Source organism: Leucoraja erinacea, chromosome 22 (assembly GCF_028641065.1).
Source record: "Leucoraja erinacea ecotype New England chromosome 22, Leri_hhj_1, whole genome shotgun sequence".
NCBI classification, from domain to species: Eukaryota; Metazoa; Chordata; class Chondrichthyes; order Rajiformes; family Rajidae; genus Leucoraja; species Leucoraja erinaceus.
In genome coordinates, this window is record NC_073398.1 from 2,367,181 (window position 1) to 2,386,621 (window position 19,441).

Below are 19,441 nucleotides of genomic sequence, written 5' to 3' on the forward strand. Positions count from 1 at the left end.
GGCAGGTAAGTCTGAAGTGTAGGGGCCTTGGCCCCACCACCCCTTCATTCCTTCTGGCCAACGTTCAAGACAGAAGACATATCAGCAAGACTGCTGTGTCAGAGAGATGCTGGAGACAGTGCTGTGTACCCTGTTTCACGGAGGCAAGGCTCACCCCCCCACCCCACTCTCAGTACGTGACACTCCAGCTGAGGGTTTCCGCTCCCTGCATGTTGCAGGCGGTATCATCTGCTTCATGTTAAACCCGCCGCAGTCTTTTTGTTGCTTTTGTGCTCTCCCCACCTGTAACATCCGGCAGTGCCAACTGTTCTACCTTCCGTGAAAGATCCCCACCATCACCTTGACCGCAGTCCACAGCCTGCCTCAGGCAGACGTCTAGCCGGCACTTGGGAAGTGGAGCACTGCGATCAGCGAGCACAGGACAGTGTGCCCTGGAGCTTTCCCTATCACTGCTGGTGTTTTCAAACAGACAAGCTCGGAGACTTCTCTGCCCCACTACCATCCACACGTCACCTTCAACACCAGACGACATGACACACTCGACCATTGCTGTACCACTGTAGGGTGGCACGGTGACACAGCGGTAGAGTTGCTGCCTCACAGCGCCAGAGACCCGGGTTCCATCCTGACTAGGTGCTGCTTGTACGGAGATTGTACGTTCTCCCCGTGACCGCGTGGGTTTTCTACGGGAGCTCCGGTTTGCTCCCACTAACCAAAGACATACAGGTTTGTAGGTTAATTGGCTCTGGTAAAATTGTAAAATGTCTTTAGTTTGTATCATAGTGATAGTGTATGGTTGATGCAGACTCGATGGGCCAAAGGGCCTGTTTCTAAACTGAAGTAAACTAAGACTTCCTCATGATGAAAATCAGTGTGGGGGGATATCAATAACTCCTCCTCACTGACCAACGACACAGGTGTAGCTTCAGGCTGCGTGTGTAGATCCCCGGCCCACTCTCTTCACACCCGAGACCGCGTGGTTGAGCACAGCTCCAACGCCATCTACAAATGCCAGAGAACTGAATAAGGGGGGTGGGGTGTCGAATGGGATAGTTGAGGATGGATTTAAAGGGAAAGGGTTTCTTAAATGTGTGAGCGTAGAGACCGAGGGGTGTAAAATGAGGGTAGAAGCAATAGGTAGCAAGGTGAAAAGTAAAAGTGGCAGGCAGACAAAACCAGGGCACAAATCAGAAAGGGCCACTTTTCAGCATAATAGTATAAGGGTAAGAGTGTTGTAAAAACAAGCCTGAAGGCTTTGTGTCTCAATGCAAGGAGCATTCGTAATAAAGTGGATGAGTTGAATGTGCAGATAGCTATTAATGACTATGATATAGTTGGGATCACGGAGACATGGCTCCAGGGTGACCAAGGCTGGGAGCTGAACATCCAGAGATATTCAATATTCAGGAGGGATAGACAGAAAGGGAAAGGGGGTGGGGTAGCGTTGCTGGTTAGAGAGCAGATTAACGCAATAGAAAGGAAGGACAATAGCTTTGAGGATGTGGAATCGATATGGGTAGAGCTGCGAAACACTAAGGGTCAGAAAACGCTAGTGGGAGTTGTGTACAGGCCACCTAACAGTAGTAGCGGAGTTGGGGATGGCATCAAACAGGAAATTAGAAATGCGTGCAACAAAGGTAAAACAGTTATAATGGGTGACTTCAATCTACATATAGATTGGGTGAATCAAATTGGCAAGGGTGCTGAGGAAGAGGATTTCTTGGAATGTATGCAGGATAGTTTTCTAAACCAACATGTAGTGGAACCAACGAGAGAGCAGGCTATTTTAGATTGGGTATTGAGTAATGAGGAAGGGTTAGCTAGCAGTCTTGTTGTGCGTGGCCCCTTGGGCAAGAGTGACCATAATATGGTTAAGTTCTTCATTAGGATGGAGAGTGACATTGTTAATTCAGAAACAAGGGTCCTGAACTTAAAGAAAGGTAACTTTGAGGGTATGAGACGTGAATTGGCCAAGATAGACTGGCAATTGATTCTTAATGGGTTGACGGTGGATATGCAATGGAAGGCATTTAAAGACTGCATGGATGAACTACAACAATTGTTCATCCCAGTTTGGCAAAAAAATAAATCATGGAAGGTAGTGCATCCTTGGATAACAAGGGAAATCAGGGATAGTATAAAAACAAAAGATGAAGCGTACAAATTAGCCAGAAAAAGCAGCCTACCAGAGGACTGGGAGAAATTCAGAGTCCAGCAGAGGAGGACAAAGGGCTTAATTAGGACAGGGAAAATAGATTATGAAAGAAAACTGGCAGGGAACATAAAAACTGACTGCAAAAGCTTTTATAGATATGTGAAGAGAAAAAGATTAGTTAAAACAAATGTAGGTCCCTTGCAGTCAGAAACAGGTGAATTGATCATGGGGAACAAGGACATGGCAGACCAATTGAATAACTACTTTGGTTCTGTCTTCACTAAGGAAGACATAAATAATCTGCCGGAAATAGCAGGGGACCGGGGGTCAAATGAGATGGAGGAACTGAGTGAAATCCAGGTTAGCCGGGAAGTGGTGTTAGGTAAATTGAATGGATTAAAGGCCGATAAATCCCCAGGGCCAGGTAGGCTGCATCCCAGAGTACTTAAGGAAGTAGCCCCAGAAATAGTGGATGCATTAGTGATAATTTTTCAAAACTCTTTAGATTCTGGAGTAGTTCCTGAGGATTGGAGGGTAGCTAATGTAACCCCACTTTTTAAAAAGGGAGGGAGAGAGAAAACGGGAGAATTACAGACCAGTTAGTCTAACGTCGGTAGTGGGGCTAGAGTCAGTTATTTAAGATGGTATTTGGAAAGTGGTGAAATCATTGGACAAAGTCAGCATGGATTGATGAAAGGTAAATCATGTCTGACGGATCTTATAGAATTTTTCGAGGATGTAACTAGTAGCGTGGATAGGGGAGAACCAGTGAATGTGGTGTATCTGGACTTTCAGAAGGCTTTCGACAAGGTCCCACATAAGAGATTAGCATACAAACTTAAAGCACATGGTATTGGGGGTTCAATATTGATGTGGATAGAGAACTGGCTGGCAGACAGGAAGCAAAGAGTAGGAGTAAACGGGTCCTTTTCACAATGGCAGGCAGTGACTAGTGGGGTACCGCAAGGCTCAGTGCTGGGACCCCAGCTATTTACGATATATATTAATGATTTGGACGAGGGAATTGAATGCAACATCTCCAAGTTTGCGGATGACACAAAGCTGGGGGGCAGTGTTAGCTGTGTGGAGGATGCTAGGAGGCTGCAAGGTGACTTGGATAGGCTGGGTTAGTGGGCAAATGCATGGCAGATGCAGTATAATGTGGACAAATGTGAGGTTATCCACTTTGGTGGCAAAAACTGGAAAGTAGACTATTATCTGAATGGTGGCCGATGAGGAAAGGGGGAGATGCAACGAGACCTGGGTGTCATGGTACACCAGTCATTAAAAGTAGGCGTGCAGGTGCAGCAGGCAGTGAAGAAGGCGAATGGTATGTTAGCATTCATAGCAAAAGGATTTGAGTATAGGAGCAGGGAGGTTCTACTGCAGTTGCACAGGGTCTTGGTGAGACCACACCTGGAGTATTGCGTACAGTTTTGGTCTCCTAATCTGAGGAAGGACATTCTTGCCATAGAGGGAGTACAGAGAAGGTTCACCAGACTGATTCCTGGGATGTCAGGACTTTCATATGAAGAAAGACTGGATAGACTCGGTTTGTACTCGCTAGAGTTTAGAAGATTGAGGGGGGATCTTATAGAAACTTACAAAATTCTTAAGGGGTTGGACAGGCTAGATGCAGGAAGATTGTTCCCGATGTTGGGGAAGTCCAGAACAAGGGGTCACAGTTTAAGGATAAGGGGGAAATCTTTTAGGATCGAGATGAGGAAAACATTTTTCACACAGTGGTGAATCTCTGGAATTCTCTGCCACAGAAGGTAGTTGAGGCCAGTTCATTGGCTATATTTAAGAGGGAGTTAGATGTGGCCCTTGTGGCTAAAGGGATCAGGGGGTATGGAGAGAAGGCAGATACAGGATACTGAGTTGGATGATCAGCCATGATCATATTGAATGGCGGTGCAGGCTCGAAGGGCCGAATGGCCTACTGCTGCACCTATTTTCTATGTTTCTATGACACCACCATTGTTGGAGTACTGGAACGGGACTGGAAAGCGTTGCTGATTGAGGCCGCGATCCCAACTACGGGTGCTGTCTGTACAGTTTGCGCGTTCACCCCGTGACCTGCATCGGATTTCTCCGAGAACTTCAGTTTCCTCCCACACTCCAAAGACGTACAGGTTTGTAGGTTAATTGGCTTAGTTTAATTGTAAAACTAGGATAGATTTAAGGTGCGGGGATCGCTGGTCCACGCGGACTCGGTGGGCCAAAGGGCCTGTTTCCGCCCTGTATCTCTAAACTAAACTAAAAATATACTTGCACAAAACAGCAACGAAGCAAGCAACAAATTGTTCATTTCATAAAGGGGAAGACGGGGGAGCACACGGCAGTTTTCATTAATGGAGAGAGTTAGAAACATCAAATTCCTGGTCGATGACATGTTAATGACATGTTCTGGGCCAAGCAGGTATATGTTGCCATGAAGGAAGCACGCCTCTGCTTACTTGGAAGATTCGGCATGTCACCGTGTACACTGACAGGTTTATCATACTCTGGTACGGCAATCCCAAAGCACAGGAACCCAAGAGGCTGCAGAGTGGTGAACTCAAACCCAGTCTATCTACCCTCTATACATACCCACCCCCACCAGCAAAAGCATCACAATGAAGCACTGTCTCAAGAAAATGGCACCTATCATCAAGAATCCTGGCCATCTTCTCACTGCTACCTTCAGGCAGGAGGTTCAGAAGCCTGAAGTCTCACATCACACGATGCAGGAACAGTGACAATCCTAGACTACCAGGTCCCAGAACTGATCCACACAACTCAAATCCAACCTCAGCAACGGAACACTATGGCCCACCTCTTGCACTAGTATGTGCACTAGTGTGTGCACTAGGATATGCACTAGGATGTGCACTAGTATGTGCACTAGTGTGTGCACTACTCTGAGCTCTATTGTGTGCACAATTGGATGCACTCATGTGTGCACTCCATGTGCATTTTATATTGTTGCACATCAGATAGGCCCCCTTACTGTCCATCTTCAAATCCAGTGTTAAAACACATTTGTACTCCCTGGCTTTTGACCATGCCTGAGGCTTTGCTTCTCTTTGTGGTGTTTTTGATGTTTCTTTATTTTACATGTCTTTTCCTACTATTTCTTTTAATTGTTATTTTTGGTGTGTATTAACTTTTTTGTCAATGATTAGTGTTGTACAGCACTTTGTTGCAGCTATGTTTGTTTTTAAAGTGCTCTATAAATAAAATTATTATTATTATTATTATTATTATTATTATTATTATTATTATTTATGTATCATGTATCATTTTACGTACAACGCACAAATAATATACAATTGGAGTGATACTGCGTGGAAACAGCCCCTTCGACCCATCTTGCCCACACCAGCCAACATGTCCCATCTACACTAGTCCCACCTGCCTACATTTGGTCCATATCTGTCAAAACCTACCCTATCCATGTATCTGACCAAATGTTTCTTAAGCATTTAAATCTTTCTTAAACTAAATAGTCCCTGCATCAACAACCTCGTTCCATACCCCACCATCCTTTGTGTGAAAATGTTACCTCTCGGGTTCCCATTAAATCTTTCCCACCTGATCTTAAACCAATGTCCCTTGGTTCTCGATTCCCCTACTCTGGCCAAGATACTCTGCGTCTACTCGATCGATCTATTCCTCTCATGAGTATTCCCCTCCATTAAAGTCAAATGAATGCTGATTGTGTTGAGCCTGTGATGCTGCTGTGAGCAAGCTTTTCATTGTACTGTAACTCTGTATGTGTGCATATGACAATATAACTCCTTGATACTTGTCTTAAGGCAATGACAAACTTGTGTGTGATGATAAGATCCTTGTTGGACATGAAGTTTTTGTAACAAACGACACAACTGACCTGTGCGGTGAAAAAGGGAGTGAGAGATCCTGACGGAAGTGCTGGGCTGTTCAGGGCAATGGAGCTGATGTCCGTGTTAGTAATGACTAAAGAAGGTGCTGAAATCTCCAGGCCTTTGGGCTTCTTAGTCTTTGGTAGGTGGCTGTGCCTCTGGTCGGCCAGGCAGGGGGATTTGGTCTTGGGGCCAGCCGAGAGGTTCAGCGGCTGAGCGGACTGCTCGGAGTCACTGGTATCGAGTTCAATAATGCAGGCCTCTTGGTACCCCGCCGGCAAGGCTGCGCCCGAGGACGTGGACACGATGGCCGAGCTGAAGGACGCTGCCTTCGAGGAGACGGCCGTGAAGAACGTCGGCGACACCACGGTCTCCGGCGACGGGCAGCGCGCCGGCCCGGCCGAGACAGGCGACAGCGACACGGCGGACGACCTCTCGTTCTTGTTCGCTACGAATCTGATGACAGTCCGCACCTCCTCGCCCGGCACCGACCTCCTCGCCACCCTCTCCTCCGGCTTCTCCATCTTGATGGCCTTGAAGAAGTCGGAGCGGCTCTGCAGGGAGTTGATGGTGAAGGAGGTGTACAAGCCCGAGTGGATGTAGTCGTTGCGACTGAGACTCCGACTGCCGCTCAATGTCACCTGCTGGTGCTCTGCTCCCTCGCCAATGGACCCCGCCTCACTGTCCCGCAGTAAAATGTGCTCCCGGCCCGACTCTGCCGCGAGGGGATCCATCTTCAAAATGTCCGGAAACGAGACAAACTTGTAAACAAACTTCTGCCCGATCACCTTCTTAATAATATTCTGTGGAGAGAAAGAAAGAAAACAAAAGCAGTTAAAAATGTGGGGGGGGGTGGAACTATAGATGCTGGTTTACACCGAAGATAGACACAAAATGCTGGAGTAACTCAGCGGGACAGGCAGCATCTCTGGAGGGAAGGAATTGTGGGTCGAGACCCTTCTTCAGACCGAGTCAGGGGAGAGGGAACATGGAAATATGAAAAGATTTAATACAAATCACAGGCAGCACCGATGCCTCGAGAAAGGTGGAGCCCACAATGGTCCATTGTTGGCTGTGGAAGAGGTGATAATGAAGGGATACAAACAATGAAACTAGCAGGATGACTAGTGTGGGGGAGGGATAGACAGAGAGGGACCCTTCTCCAGACAGAGTCAGGGAGAGGGAAACCAGATATAAAAGCTTTTCATTGTATCACGATACACATGACAATAAACTAATGTAAACTAAAAGGTATGAAACGGTCAAGAACAAATCAGAGGTGTACCTCTAGTTTCCCTCTCCCCTGACTCTCAGTCTGAGGAAGAATCTCGACCCGAAACGCCACCTATTCCTTTTCTCGAGAGATGCTGCCTGACCCGCAGAGTTACTCCAGCATTTTGTGTCTAAACAAAAGCAGTTATTTGATTGCTAATCGGGTCGCAGAGAAAGTAAAGCGGTGAAGTTACTTTAACATCGATTGATGAACAATGGAGATGCCATTTCTCATTTTTGTCTCTCGGAAAACTCTGCAACGTTTAAGAAACATTTAGACAGGTACATGGACAGGTTTAGAGGGACATGGACTAACCGCACGCAGGTGGGACTAGTGTAGATGGGACACGTTGGTTGGTGCGGGCTCTATGACTATGTAACCTGGGCTCTGCTGCTGACCAGAAGGCACTACAGAGAGTGGTGAGGACAGCCGAGAAGATCACCAGATCACCACAACCTGCAATCCAGGACTTATACCCATCTCGCTGTCGCAAGAGAGCAAGCAATATCATCAAAGACACCACCCACCCAGCACACAAACTGTTCACTCTCCTACCGTCTGGCAAGCGCTACCGCAGCATGCGGAGCAAAACCACCAGATTCAAAAACAGCTTTTTCCCTCAGGCCATCAGACTACTCAACACACTCAAGAAAATTCCATGATCATTACAGAAACAAGGACCAAATGTCTGTCAAAATAATTTTAACTCAATGTCTGCAGTATGCTATTTGCACTTTTCTATATTGCACCTTTTATTTTTGCTCCTTAATAACATACCTCAAAGTTTTACTACATTCTGGCACACTGTGAATATTTTAAATAATGTATATTGTCTATCTTATTGGTAGATTGTCTGTCTGTGTTATAAATATTACTTGCACATTTGGAGTATGGGGAAACGCAATTTCAATCCAATTTATTTGAATTGACAATAAAGTTTACTTTGAACTTGAACTTTGAACTGAAACTCTGCTCAGGAGGTCACAGACAGGGCCCAGAATCAAGCGCTTTAGCCCAACATTCCCATGCTGACCAGGATGGCCCATCTAAGCTCGTCCCATATGCCTGCATTTGGCCCATATCCCTCTTTCCTTTTGTTGTGCCTTCCCAAGCTTACTTTAAATGCTTCTCTAGTACCTGCCTCAACTACCTCCTCTGGCAGCTCGTTCCATAGACCCACCACCTACTGAGTGAAAATATTGCCGCTCGGGTTCCTATTAAATCTCACCCTTTTCATGTTAAACCTATGACCTTTGGTTCTTGATTTCCTGACTACAGGTAAAAGACACTGTGCATTCACCCTGTCTATTCCCTTCACAGTTTTATACACCTCAACATACATGTGCACGCACCAAACCTCAACCAATTTGATAGAGTACAAGGACAATACTTTATTGTCACATGTGACTAGGCACAGCAAGATTCTTTGCTGCATACACAATGTATACAAATAGCAGCCACCTACAGTGCAGACAGATACAAAGCACGCCGGCTCCTCCTTTTGTGCACCCGGCACCCCAACAGTTCTTCACCCCCATCCCCCCACCGGGTCCTCCATTGTTCTTCCCCTCCCCCTCCTCACCATGCTCTCGTCGACTCACAAGGCTTCCCGCCGCCACGAGGCCTCACCGCTGTCAACGCCCCACTTCACGCCTCCGTGATGCTGACCCGGGCCCCAGCCACGGGCCCCGACCTAGGCCCCAGCCACGGGCTCCATCGGCCGGGCCCCGACTGGGCTTCTACGCGGCGATCCAGCAGGCATCGAGACGGCCGGCCCTCGATAAAGGCCTCCGGCCACTTTCCATGTCCTCAGCCGCGGCACATCAGGAAGCCTTCTGGCCCCGCGGCCCATAGAGTCTTACAGGCCCTTCAGCCCAACTTGCCCACACCAGCCAAAATCTGCCATCTACACTAGTCCCATCAGCCTGCGTTTGGCCCATATCCCTCTAAACTTGTCCGATTCATGTCTAAATGTTTCTTAAATGCTGCAATAGTCCCTGCCTCTACTACCTCCTCCGGCAGCTCGTTCCTTACACCCACCACCCTTTGTGTGAAAAGGTTACCCCCTCAGGTACCTATTAAATCTTTCCCCCCTTACCTTAAACCTATGTTTTCTGGTTCTCGATTCCCCTACTCTGAACAAGAGACTTTGTGCGCCTACCCAATCTATTCCTGCCACGATTTTGTAGATGGACAAAGCGCAGAAGCACCCTCTTCTGGGCATTCCCAACACATTATTGTTGCATCTGCTTTAATCCATCTCGGGGAAACACCCACCTTCATTGACCGTCATCTTTCTTGAAGTAAGAACATCCTCAGACTCTTATAGCTGGTCCAACGTCGAGGGGGGAATCACTTTCCCTTCTACAAACAATGTGACCACTTGCTGTGACCTTCGGCTTCCACAGATAACATTGTTCCACCGCAGTTTACACACCGTCGCCACAGGGCCACAACAGACACCTTCTCCTGGCCCTACACTCATCACTAGAGCATCAGATGGTGCAGCGGTAGCGCCAGAGACCCAGGTTCGATCCTGACTACGGGTGCTACCTGTACGGAGTTTGTACATTCTCCCCGTGTCCTACCTCCCACACTCCAAACGCGTGCAGGTTTGTAGATTAATTGGCTTGGTATAATTGTAAATTGTTCCTTGAGTATATAGGATAACGTTAGTGTGCAGGGATCGCTGGTTGGCACAGACTCGGTGGGCCGAAGGGTCTGTTTCCAAGCTGTATCTCTAAACTACACTAAACTATTTAAGTAACAAGGACACCTACATGAGACTCCTATTTATTGACTATACCTCTGCCTTCAACACTATAATCCCAACAAAACTCATCTTCAAACTTGTAGAACCTAGGACAGCACTCCTCTGTCACTGGACCTTTGACCTCCTGACCCACAACCACAATCAGTGAGAATAGATGACAAAAACGTGTGGGTTTTCTCTGGGTGCTCCGGTCTCCTCCCACATCTCCAGGACGTGCGGGTTAATTGGCCTCCGCAAATTGCCTCTGGTGTGTAGGATGTGGATGGGGAAGTGGGATAATCCGTGCTCCCCCTGAATTCCAACACTCATCTGTTTCCTGGCAGAAAGTGAAACAATCCTCTGCCTAAAATGATCCACGGGCTGCTCACAGATAGAGCTCACCAGAGACCCCCTCCCACCACCCACCCATTTACTGGAACCAAGTGTGAGAGTCTAGTGGGCCGGGGGTGGGGCAGATTTGCACACCTGCCGTTCATCCCACTCCAGCATCTTGTGTCTGTCTTCTTCACGGAGCACCCGGAGAAAACCCACGCCGGTTACAGGGGGGATGTACGAGCTCTGTACAAGCAGCTCCCGTGGTCAGGATTAAACCCGGGTCTCTGGCACCGTAAGGCAGCAACTCTACCGCTGCGCCACCGTGACTCCATAGTATGGGACAACACAACGAGGCAGGCAGATGCCAGTATATCATTGGGGTTATCAAGTGGGCTCCTCTCCTCACTGGTGTTTTGTGAGTTGGGCCCATGACACCTCGGGAAGGTTCATCAGTAAGGTTCAGGCATCCCAGAGCCGCCCCGCCCAGCCAGTACCTTATCGTAATAGTATCGCAGTGCGCGGCTCAGCTTGTCGTAATTCATGTTGGTCTTGTTCTTCCGCAGCCCCCAGAGCTTGGCCACCTCCTCTGCCTTCAGTAGTTTGAACTCGCCGTCGTTCGATGTCCAGCAGATGAGGTGCTCGTGCTTTTGGTCCTGCAGCAGCTGCAGCAGGAACTGCCAGAGGGTGATGGCACTCTCCATACCTGCAACACACACACACACCAGGACACTGTTAGACCTGCACGCCTTCAGCCCCTCACGCCCCCCCCCCCCCCCCCTCCCCTCCCCCTCCCCCTCCCTCCATACCTGCAACACACACAAAGACATTGTAAGCCACTGTTTCGTTTTTTAGTTTAATTTAGAGATACAGCGCAGAAACAGGCCCTTCGCCCACTGAGTATGCAGACCATCGATCTGCACTACACTAGCACTAGGGAACAGGGACAATTGTACAATTTTTACTGAAGCCAATTAACCTACAAACCTGTACGTCTTTGGAGTGTGGGAGGAAACCGGAGATCCTGGAGAAAACCCACGCAGGTCACGGGAAGAACGTACAAACTCCGTACAGACAGCACCCGTGAGTCAGGATGGAACCCGGGTCTCTAGCGCTGTAAGGCAGCAACTCTACCGCTGCGCCACCGTGCAGACTTGATAACCTCTAACATGCTTTCAACCAGCACCTTAAACCCCGCCCCCTGCCCCTGCCCTCGGCACCGGGAGGTTCACAGACTGCTAGCTCTTTACCACTGTACGGATAGAAGCAAGAGTGGGCCACCCAACCCCTGCTGCCCCAGTTGGTACAAGTTGGTGCTGATTTACCCCAGGGCTGCACGTCTGGTGATCTTGCATGTCTGCCACTTGAAGAAGGGTGTTGACCCAAAATGTCACCCCATCCTTTTCCCCCAGAGATGTTGCCTGATCCACTTAGTTACCCCCAGCACTTCTCCAGCGTGGAAACAGGCCCTTCGGCCCACCGAGTCCGTGCCAGCCAGCGTTCACCCTGCACGCTAGCATTATCCAATACATGAGGGACAATTTACAATTTTACCAAAGCCAATGAACCTACAGAGCTGCAAGTCTTTGGATTGTGGAGTTCTGGGCAAATGATGCAAGGATGCAGTTAGTCACAAGTATTTTATTGTCATGTGTCCCAGATAGAACAATGACATTCTTACTTGCAGCAGCACAACAGAATATGTAAACATAGTACTCTGCAAACAATATAATGACATATACGTAGATCATATATATATATATATATATATACGCGCACATATATACACACAAAGAAACAAATAAACAAAGTATGTATGGGGGTAGGGAGAGGGACTGTGGGAGAGAGGGTGGGGAGAGAGGACAAGGGACAGGCAGGTGGCCCGGGGCAAAGATAAACCACCAGTTGATGTTTGTGGGTTCATGAGATTGGTGTAAATGTAAATTGTCCCTAGTGTGTGTCGGATAGTGTTAATGTGCGGGTATCACTGGTCGGTACAAACACGATGGGCCGAATCTGTATCCGTGCTGTATCTCTAAACTAAACTAAAGACAAATGGTTCAATGGTACCTTATTGTTACAGTGATATTATTTGTTGTATGCAGTTCTGTAGAAATCTAACGCTACATAAGCACAATGATACTGAAGCACAAGAGTGTAATATAGTACATTACACTGAGGCAGTACACACCAATCCCCATGTTTCCAGCCCCACTGGTAATGTTAAACGTGTTAATGTTAATGTTAGATTGGCATTATGGCCAGCATGGATATTGTGGGCCAAAGGGCCTTCTCCCCTACTGGAACCTACGTTTTATTTCCAGAAGGCATTTGAGAGGGAACGGTTAACATAACTGGAGCATGTTGAATTGGAGGAAACCCATTGACTTGATGAGGTAATTAGTTGAGATTGGAGATAACTTGAGCTCTGAAATTAGCTGTAACTAAAGACGTGCCCTGGGACATCATCTTTAGTTTCATTACCCATGACGTTGCTGCAGGGAGATGAGGCGGTGTCTGGGGATTTACTGCCGAGACTATTTTACGTGGCATTGTAGAGAGGATACGAGGGGGCAGAGAGCTACAGGAGGCCATTGGTGATCGGACACAACTACGCACAGAGGTTTGAGTTTAGTTTATTGTCACGTGTACTGAGGTACAATGAAAAGCTTTTGTTGCCTGCTAACCAGTCAGCGGAAAGACTTCACGTGATTAAAATCGAGCCATCCTCAGTGTACAGATACAGGACAAAGGGAACAACATGAATAACGATAGGTGCAAGATAAAGTCCAATCAAAGATAGTCCGAGAGTTCGCAATGAGGTAGATAGTAGCTCAGGACTGCTCTCCAGCTGGTGAGAGGATGATTCAGTTGCCTGGTGACAGCTGGGAATTAACTGTTCCTGAATCTGGAGGAGCACTTTTTCACACTTCTATATCTTTTGCCCGATGGGAGAGGGGAGAAGAGGGAGTGGCCAGGGATGAGACTGGTCCTTGATGATGCTGCTGGCCTTGCCGAGGCAGCGTGAGGTGTAAATGGAGTCAATGGAAAGGAGGTTGGTTTGTGTGATTTCCTTGCAGTCATTCGGGGGGGGGGGCAATCTGCACGGCGGCTGAGAGAGATGCATCAGAGCATTCTCAATGTGGAGCGGGGAGAGTGGGGACCGGGCAATTAGGGAATCGTGCACCTAAATCGGATGAATCGGATTCAAGGGCGAGTTGGTTTTCAGCCAAGGCGGCTGTAATACAAACAAGAGGAAGTTGTGGAACTCATGCTGAATCTGTTTTCATTTTGGGATAAATACGGCTGGAAAATTGATGACTCGGCTCTTCTGGCATTTGAGTCGTGCGGGAGAGTGCTCCCAGGGATTCGAACGTTGGAGGGGTGGGGATTAAAATCATTGCTTGCGTGATCTTTGCAGAAAGAGGGGGGGGGGGGGGGAGAGAGAGAGAGCAGAAAAAGCCATCGCTAGAGAAACCCAGCTGAATTGCCAGAGTTACCAGACCGCATGATGGCACAGCGGTAGAGTTGCTGCCTCACAACGCCAGCGGGTTCGATCCCGACTACGGGTGCTGTCTGTACCGAGTTTGTACATTCTCCCCGTGACCACATGGGTTTCCTCCCACACTCTAAAGACGTACAGGTTTGCAGTTTAATTGGCTTGGTATAATTGTAAATTGTCCCTAGTGTGTGTAGGATAGCATTAGAGTGCAGGGATCGCTGGTCGGCGCAGACTCGGTGGGCCAAAGGGCTTGCTTTCGCTCTGTATCTCCAAACAAAAAATCGACCTTTGCAGAGACACAGAAAAGGCCTTTGGGCACGAGCCCAGACCCAGCTATTCCCTTTATCATGTATCTGGCCCAGTCTCACCCCGGCCACTCCCTCCTCTCCCCTCTCCCCTCTCCCATCAGGCAAAAGGTATAGAACTGTGAAAACGCACACCTCCAGATTCAGGGACAATTTCTTCCCAGTTGTTATCAGGCAACTGAACCATCCTACCACAACCAGAGAGCGGTCCTGAACTACTATCTACCTCATTAGAGTCCCTCAGGCTATCTTTAATCGGACTTTACTGGCTTTACCTTGCACTAAACGTTATTCCCTTATCATGTATCTGTACACTGTGGATGGCTCGATTGTATGGCTCGACCACGAGACGTCACCCATTCCTCTCCAGAGATGCTGCTGTCCTGCTCAGTTACTCCAGCATATTGTGTCTCTATCTTCGGTGTACACCTGCACCTGCAGTTCCTTCCGACATCAACTGAACTCTGTGCCCCTTTGGGCTGGCGGCAAATCCATGCGGTCTCCGCTGCTACAGTGTGGAGTTTAGCTGCTGTGACCAATGCGGCGGTGAGCAGCTAACCATGGCAGCAATCGGCAGCGGCAGCCTGCAGCCAGGAATGCAAGAGTGAAGGTGACAATATCTGCCAGCAATAACCATTAGAGGCTGTAGTAGTTGAGAGGGCACCGGATAACAGGGTCAATCCTTCACTAAAATGTGCCACCTTCGTGTACTGCCTCTGTGTCATCTACTATTCTTAAGTATGATTGTGCTTTATGTATCGTATGATTTTTACAGGTCTGTGCCGACCAGCGATCACTCTTTACACAAGCACTATCCTACACACTAGGGACAATTTATAATTTTTACCTAAGCCAATTAATCTACAAACCTGTACGTCTTTGGAGTGTGGGAGGCAACCGGACCACCCGGGGAAACCCATGTGGCAGAATGTACGTGTGCCCCTGTCCCACTTCGGAAACCTGAACGGAAACCCCTGGAGACTTTGCGCCCCACCCGGAAGTTTTTGTCAGTCTCCCCAGTGGTCGAAAGTGGTTTCCGCTTCTTCTACGCAGGTAAGACCTTCCACTACCTGCAACCTCCGGCAACCACCTTCAACTAGCATTGCAACCGGCTTCGACTAAAAAATGACCGATTTTTAAAACGGCAACCTATTTTTAGTCGCGGCCGGTTTTGAAAGAATTGAAATATTTTTGAAGTAATTGCCTGGAACATAGAAGAAGCGGAAACCACTTTCGATCATTAGGGAGACTGACAAAAACCTCTGGGAATCCCACGGAAACCTTGGGTGGGGCGCAAAGTCTCCAGAGGTTTCCGTTCAGGTTCCCTAAGTGGGACGGGGGCTTAACTCTGTACAGACAGCACCTGTAGTCAGGATTGAACCCGAGTCTCTGGCGCTGTAAGGCAGCAACTCTACCACTGTGCCACCGTGCTGCACTAGATGCTGACTTATTCCAAAGATAGATACAAAGTGTTGAAGTAACTCAGTGGGTCGGGCAACATCTTGTGAGAAAAAGGATAGGTGATATTTCGGGTCGGGACCCTTCTTCACACTGAAAATCGGGGGTGGTGGGGGGGGGGGTGGAGCTGGAGGCAAGAGCTGGAGGCAAGAAAAGACCAGGACCAATCTGGGCTAGCAGCAAACAACCTCAGGCAGGATGGTGGCCTGGTGGGGCTACTGTTGGTTAGGGAAGCATACAATGTGGAGAGCTGAGGAACTGCTTCAATGACCAGGGGGGAGGTAGGGGGCAAAGAGAAAGGGGGGGGGGGGGGGGAGAGGGGGGGGGAGGGGGGGGGGGCATCAAAGTAGAAGTAATTTAAAATGAATTAAATTGGGAGTAGCAAAATCTGACAGTTCTCAGAGCAAAGAAGTGCTTTACTCACCGGTGAAGTGGAAAAGAAAATCACACTTGATCTATTGAACTACCAGTGCCGCCATTTTGGGGAAGAATCTACCCGAGGACAAAAGAACAAAGGACGAACAAAAAATCCCGCTGAAAACTCAGAGGTGTGGAGTAAGACACCAAGAAACTTTCCGTTACACAACTGTCTACATTTGACGTTGCACAAATGAACCTCTACGCTGAATTTGTACAGGAAGGAACTGCAGATAGCATACAGCATAGAAACAGGCCCTTTGGCCCAACTTGCCCACACCGACCAACATGCCCCATCTACACTCCACCCAGCTGCCTGCGTTTGGCCCATATCACTCTAAACCTGTCCTGTCCATGACCCTGTCTGACTGCTTCTTAAACCTTGTGATAGTCCCAGCCTCAACCACCTCCTCCAGCGGCTCGTTCCATACGCTCATCACCCTTTCCGCGAAGAAGCTAGTTGATACTGAAGATGCAGGGGCAACTCAAAATGCAGGGGCAACTCAGCGCGCAAAGGCTGAGGAAACTCTGGTGGAGAGGAATAGGTGACTTTTCGGGTCTGAAGAAGGGTTCTGACCCAGAACATCACCTATTCCTTTTCTCCTGAGATGCTGCCTGAGTTAGTCCAGCACTTTGTGTCCATCTACAGAGCTGAATTTTCAGGTTTTGGGAAGGGGTGGTAAATTACAGAAGAATAGCAGGGTGGAGCAGAGGCCACAAAAACATATTCTGCTGGACAAAAGGGTTAACTCACGAAGGCAGCTTGCAAAGACGAGGAAGGTTACGTACGTCCCTTGGGTGTAGAAGATTACAGGGAGAAATAATTGAGATTGGTGAGACGATTAAAGGATTTGCCTGTCCGACTGACACTCTCTCCTCCCTCGGGCAGTCTAGTCTTAATGTGGGAGCCTAATCACGGAGCTCAGTGGCTCAGGGCAACGTCTCAAGGAACAGCCCAGCAGCGTGTGTCGACCTCAACCTCCCCTCTCCCACACGCCGGGCTGTTGGCAGGGAGAGTGGGACTTCATACAGTCATACAAGGTGGAATCAGGCACTTTGGCTCAACTTACCCACAGCGACCAACATGTCCCACATACCTGTGTTTGGCCCATATCCCTCTAAACCTATCCTTTCCATGCACCTGTCTAAATGTTTCTGAAACAATGTGAAGGTACCTGCATCAACTACCTCCTCTGGCAGCTCGTTCCATACACCCACCATCCTTTCTGTGAAAAGATGACCCCTCTGGTTCCTATTAAATCTTTCCCCCCTCACGTGAAACCTATGTCCTCTGGTTCTCGATTCTCCTACTATGGGCAAGAGACTCTGTGCGTCTAACCGATCTATTCCTCTCATGATTTTGTACAATTCTAACAGACCACCCCCTCATCATCTTGCGCTCGAAGGAATAGTCCCAGCCTGCTCAACCTCTCCCTGTAGCTCAGACCCTCTAGTCCCGGCAACATCTTCGTAAATCTTCTCTACATCCTTTTCCAGCTTAACAACGTCTCTCCTATAACATGCTGCCCAAAAGTGAACACAATACTCTAAATGTGGCCTCACCAACATCTTATATAACTGCACCATGACCTCCCAACTTCTATACTCAATACTCTGAGGAGAAAGCCAATGTGCGGAAAGTCTTCTTGACCACCCTATCTACCAGCGACACCATTTTCAAGGACCTCAGCTAAAAATGTCCTGCATAGAACAATAGATTTTGATTAGATTTAGAGATACAGCATGGAAACAGGCCCTTTGGCCCACTACACTAGGGAGAATTTACAATTTTTACCAAAACCCATTAACCTACAAACCTGTACATCTTTGGAGTGTGGGAGGAAACCTGGAGCTCTCGGAGAAAACCAACGTGGTCACGAGGAGAACGTACAAACGCCGTATAGACAGCACCCGTAGTCAGGATTGAACCCAGCTCTCTGGCGCTGTGAGGCAGCAACTCTACCACTGCGCCACACCAACTGTACTGTACTGTGGGCTTGCTGCAATCCCTGTGACCACTAGGGGGCTCCGTACATGCACGGTACCTTTCTCGGCCCAGTTCAAATTGGATGAATCAGATTGCTTCATCTACTTTCTTCATTATAAACAACTCTGAGTACTCAGTTAATAAACTGCAAGGAACATTTCGACAGCCTGGCATCACACTGAACCTTAGCTCATAATTTCTAGGAGCAGAATTAGGCCTTTCGGCCCATCAAGTCTATTCCACCATTCAATCATGGCTGATCTATCTTTCCCTCTCAACCCCATTCTCCTGCCTTCTCCCCATAACCCCTGACACCTGTACTAATCAAGAATCTATCAATCTCCGCCTTAAAAATATCCATTGACTTGACCTCTACAGCCGTCTGTATCAATAAATTCCACAGATTCACCACCCACTGACTAAAGAAATTCCTGCTCATCTCCTTTTCAGTCTTTCCTCATCTCCCGGTTGAATGGGGTTGAGTGGGAAAGATAGATCAGCCACAATTGAATGGCGGTGTCAACGTGATGGGCCGAATGGCCTAATTCTGCTCCCTATCACTTATCAACTTATGAATATGCCGCACTGTGAACTGCAGTCCAACGTCTACAGGGAGACTTGTTCAGCGTAAGGCTATAATTAAGAGGAAGGCACAAAGTGTTTGTCCACACTGCCCTCTGAGGTTCAGTTTCAGCTTTTAGACTCGGGCACAAAGATTGCGTTCAGAGCCTAATCCAAACGCGGCTGACACACGAAGGCATGTCTGAAGATGGGCCCTGACCCGAAATGTCACCCATCAGTTTTTCTCCAGAAGGGTCTCGACCTGAAATGTTGCCTATTCCTTTTTTCCAGTTTTGCTGCCTTGACCTGCTGAGTTACGTCGGCACTTTGTGTCAAACTAGGCCAACACAATGTGTAGGAAGGAACCGCAGATGCTAGTTTATACCGAAGGTAGACGCAAAATGCTAGGGTAACTCAGTGGGCCACGCAGCATCTCTTTAGAGAAGGAATAGGTAACGTTTCAGGTCTGAAGGAGGGTCTCGACCTGCTGAGTTACTCCAGGCCAGGTCTATCTTCGGGGTAAGGCAGCATCTGCAGTTCCTTCCATCACAAGTGAGGGAAGGGCCTATTTTCTCACTGTCTCTAAACTAAACTAAGCTGTCTAAAGCTACCGGATGCAGGTTCTTCCAATTTCCTCCCCATTCCCACCTGTCTGGCCTCAGCTATCTCCGCAGTCACGGTGTGACCAAATGCTAATCAGGAGCACCACTCCACCCCGTCCCCACCCCCCTCCTCCAGTCGGTTCCATCAGCCCATCATCTCTTCTCCCTTCCCCCCTTCCCACCACCCCCCTTATCTGCTTCCACCTCTCACGGCCCAGCCTCGGTCAAAC

The 19,441-nt window shown here is 48.4% G+C and overlaps 1 protein-coding gene across 4 annotated transcripts in view; it reads right to left on the minus strand.

The window, feature by feature from the left end:
- The window catches only part of elk3 (ETS transcription factor ELK3), a 46,791-nt gene that overhangs the window by 11,687 nt on the left and 15,663 nt on the right, over window positions 1–19,441 (minus strand). For 3 of the 4 annotated variants that reach the window (XM_055652760.1, XM_055652759.1, XM_055652762.1), the window contains 2 exons: window positions 10,877–11,085; window positions 6,030–6,824 (listed from right to left, as the gene is read on the minus strand). In XM_055652760.1, coding sequence (XP_055508735.1) covers window positions 6,030–6,824; window positions 10,877–11,083 — 1,002 coding nt within the window. In that variant the 5' untranslated portion in view covers window positions 11,084–11,085. Of the gene's footprint in view, window positions 1–6,029; window positions 6,825–10,876; window positions 11,086–16,068; window positions 16,089–19,441 lie in introns of those variants that run through there. The other variant, XM_055652761.1, reaches the window with a different exon arrangement.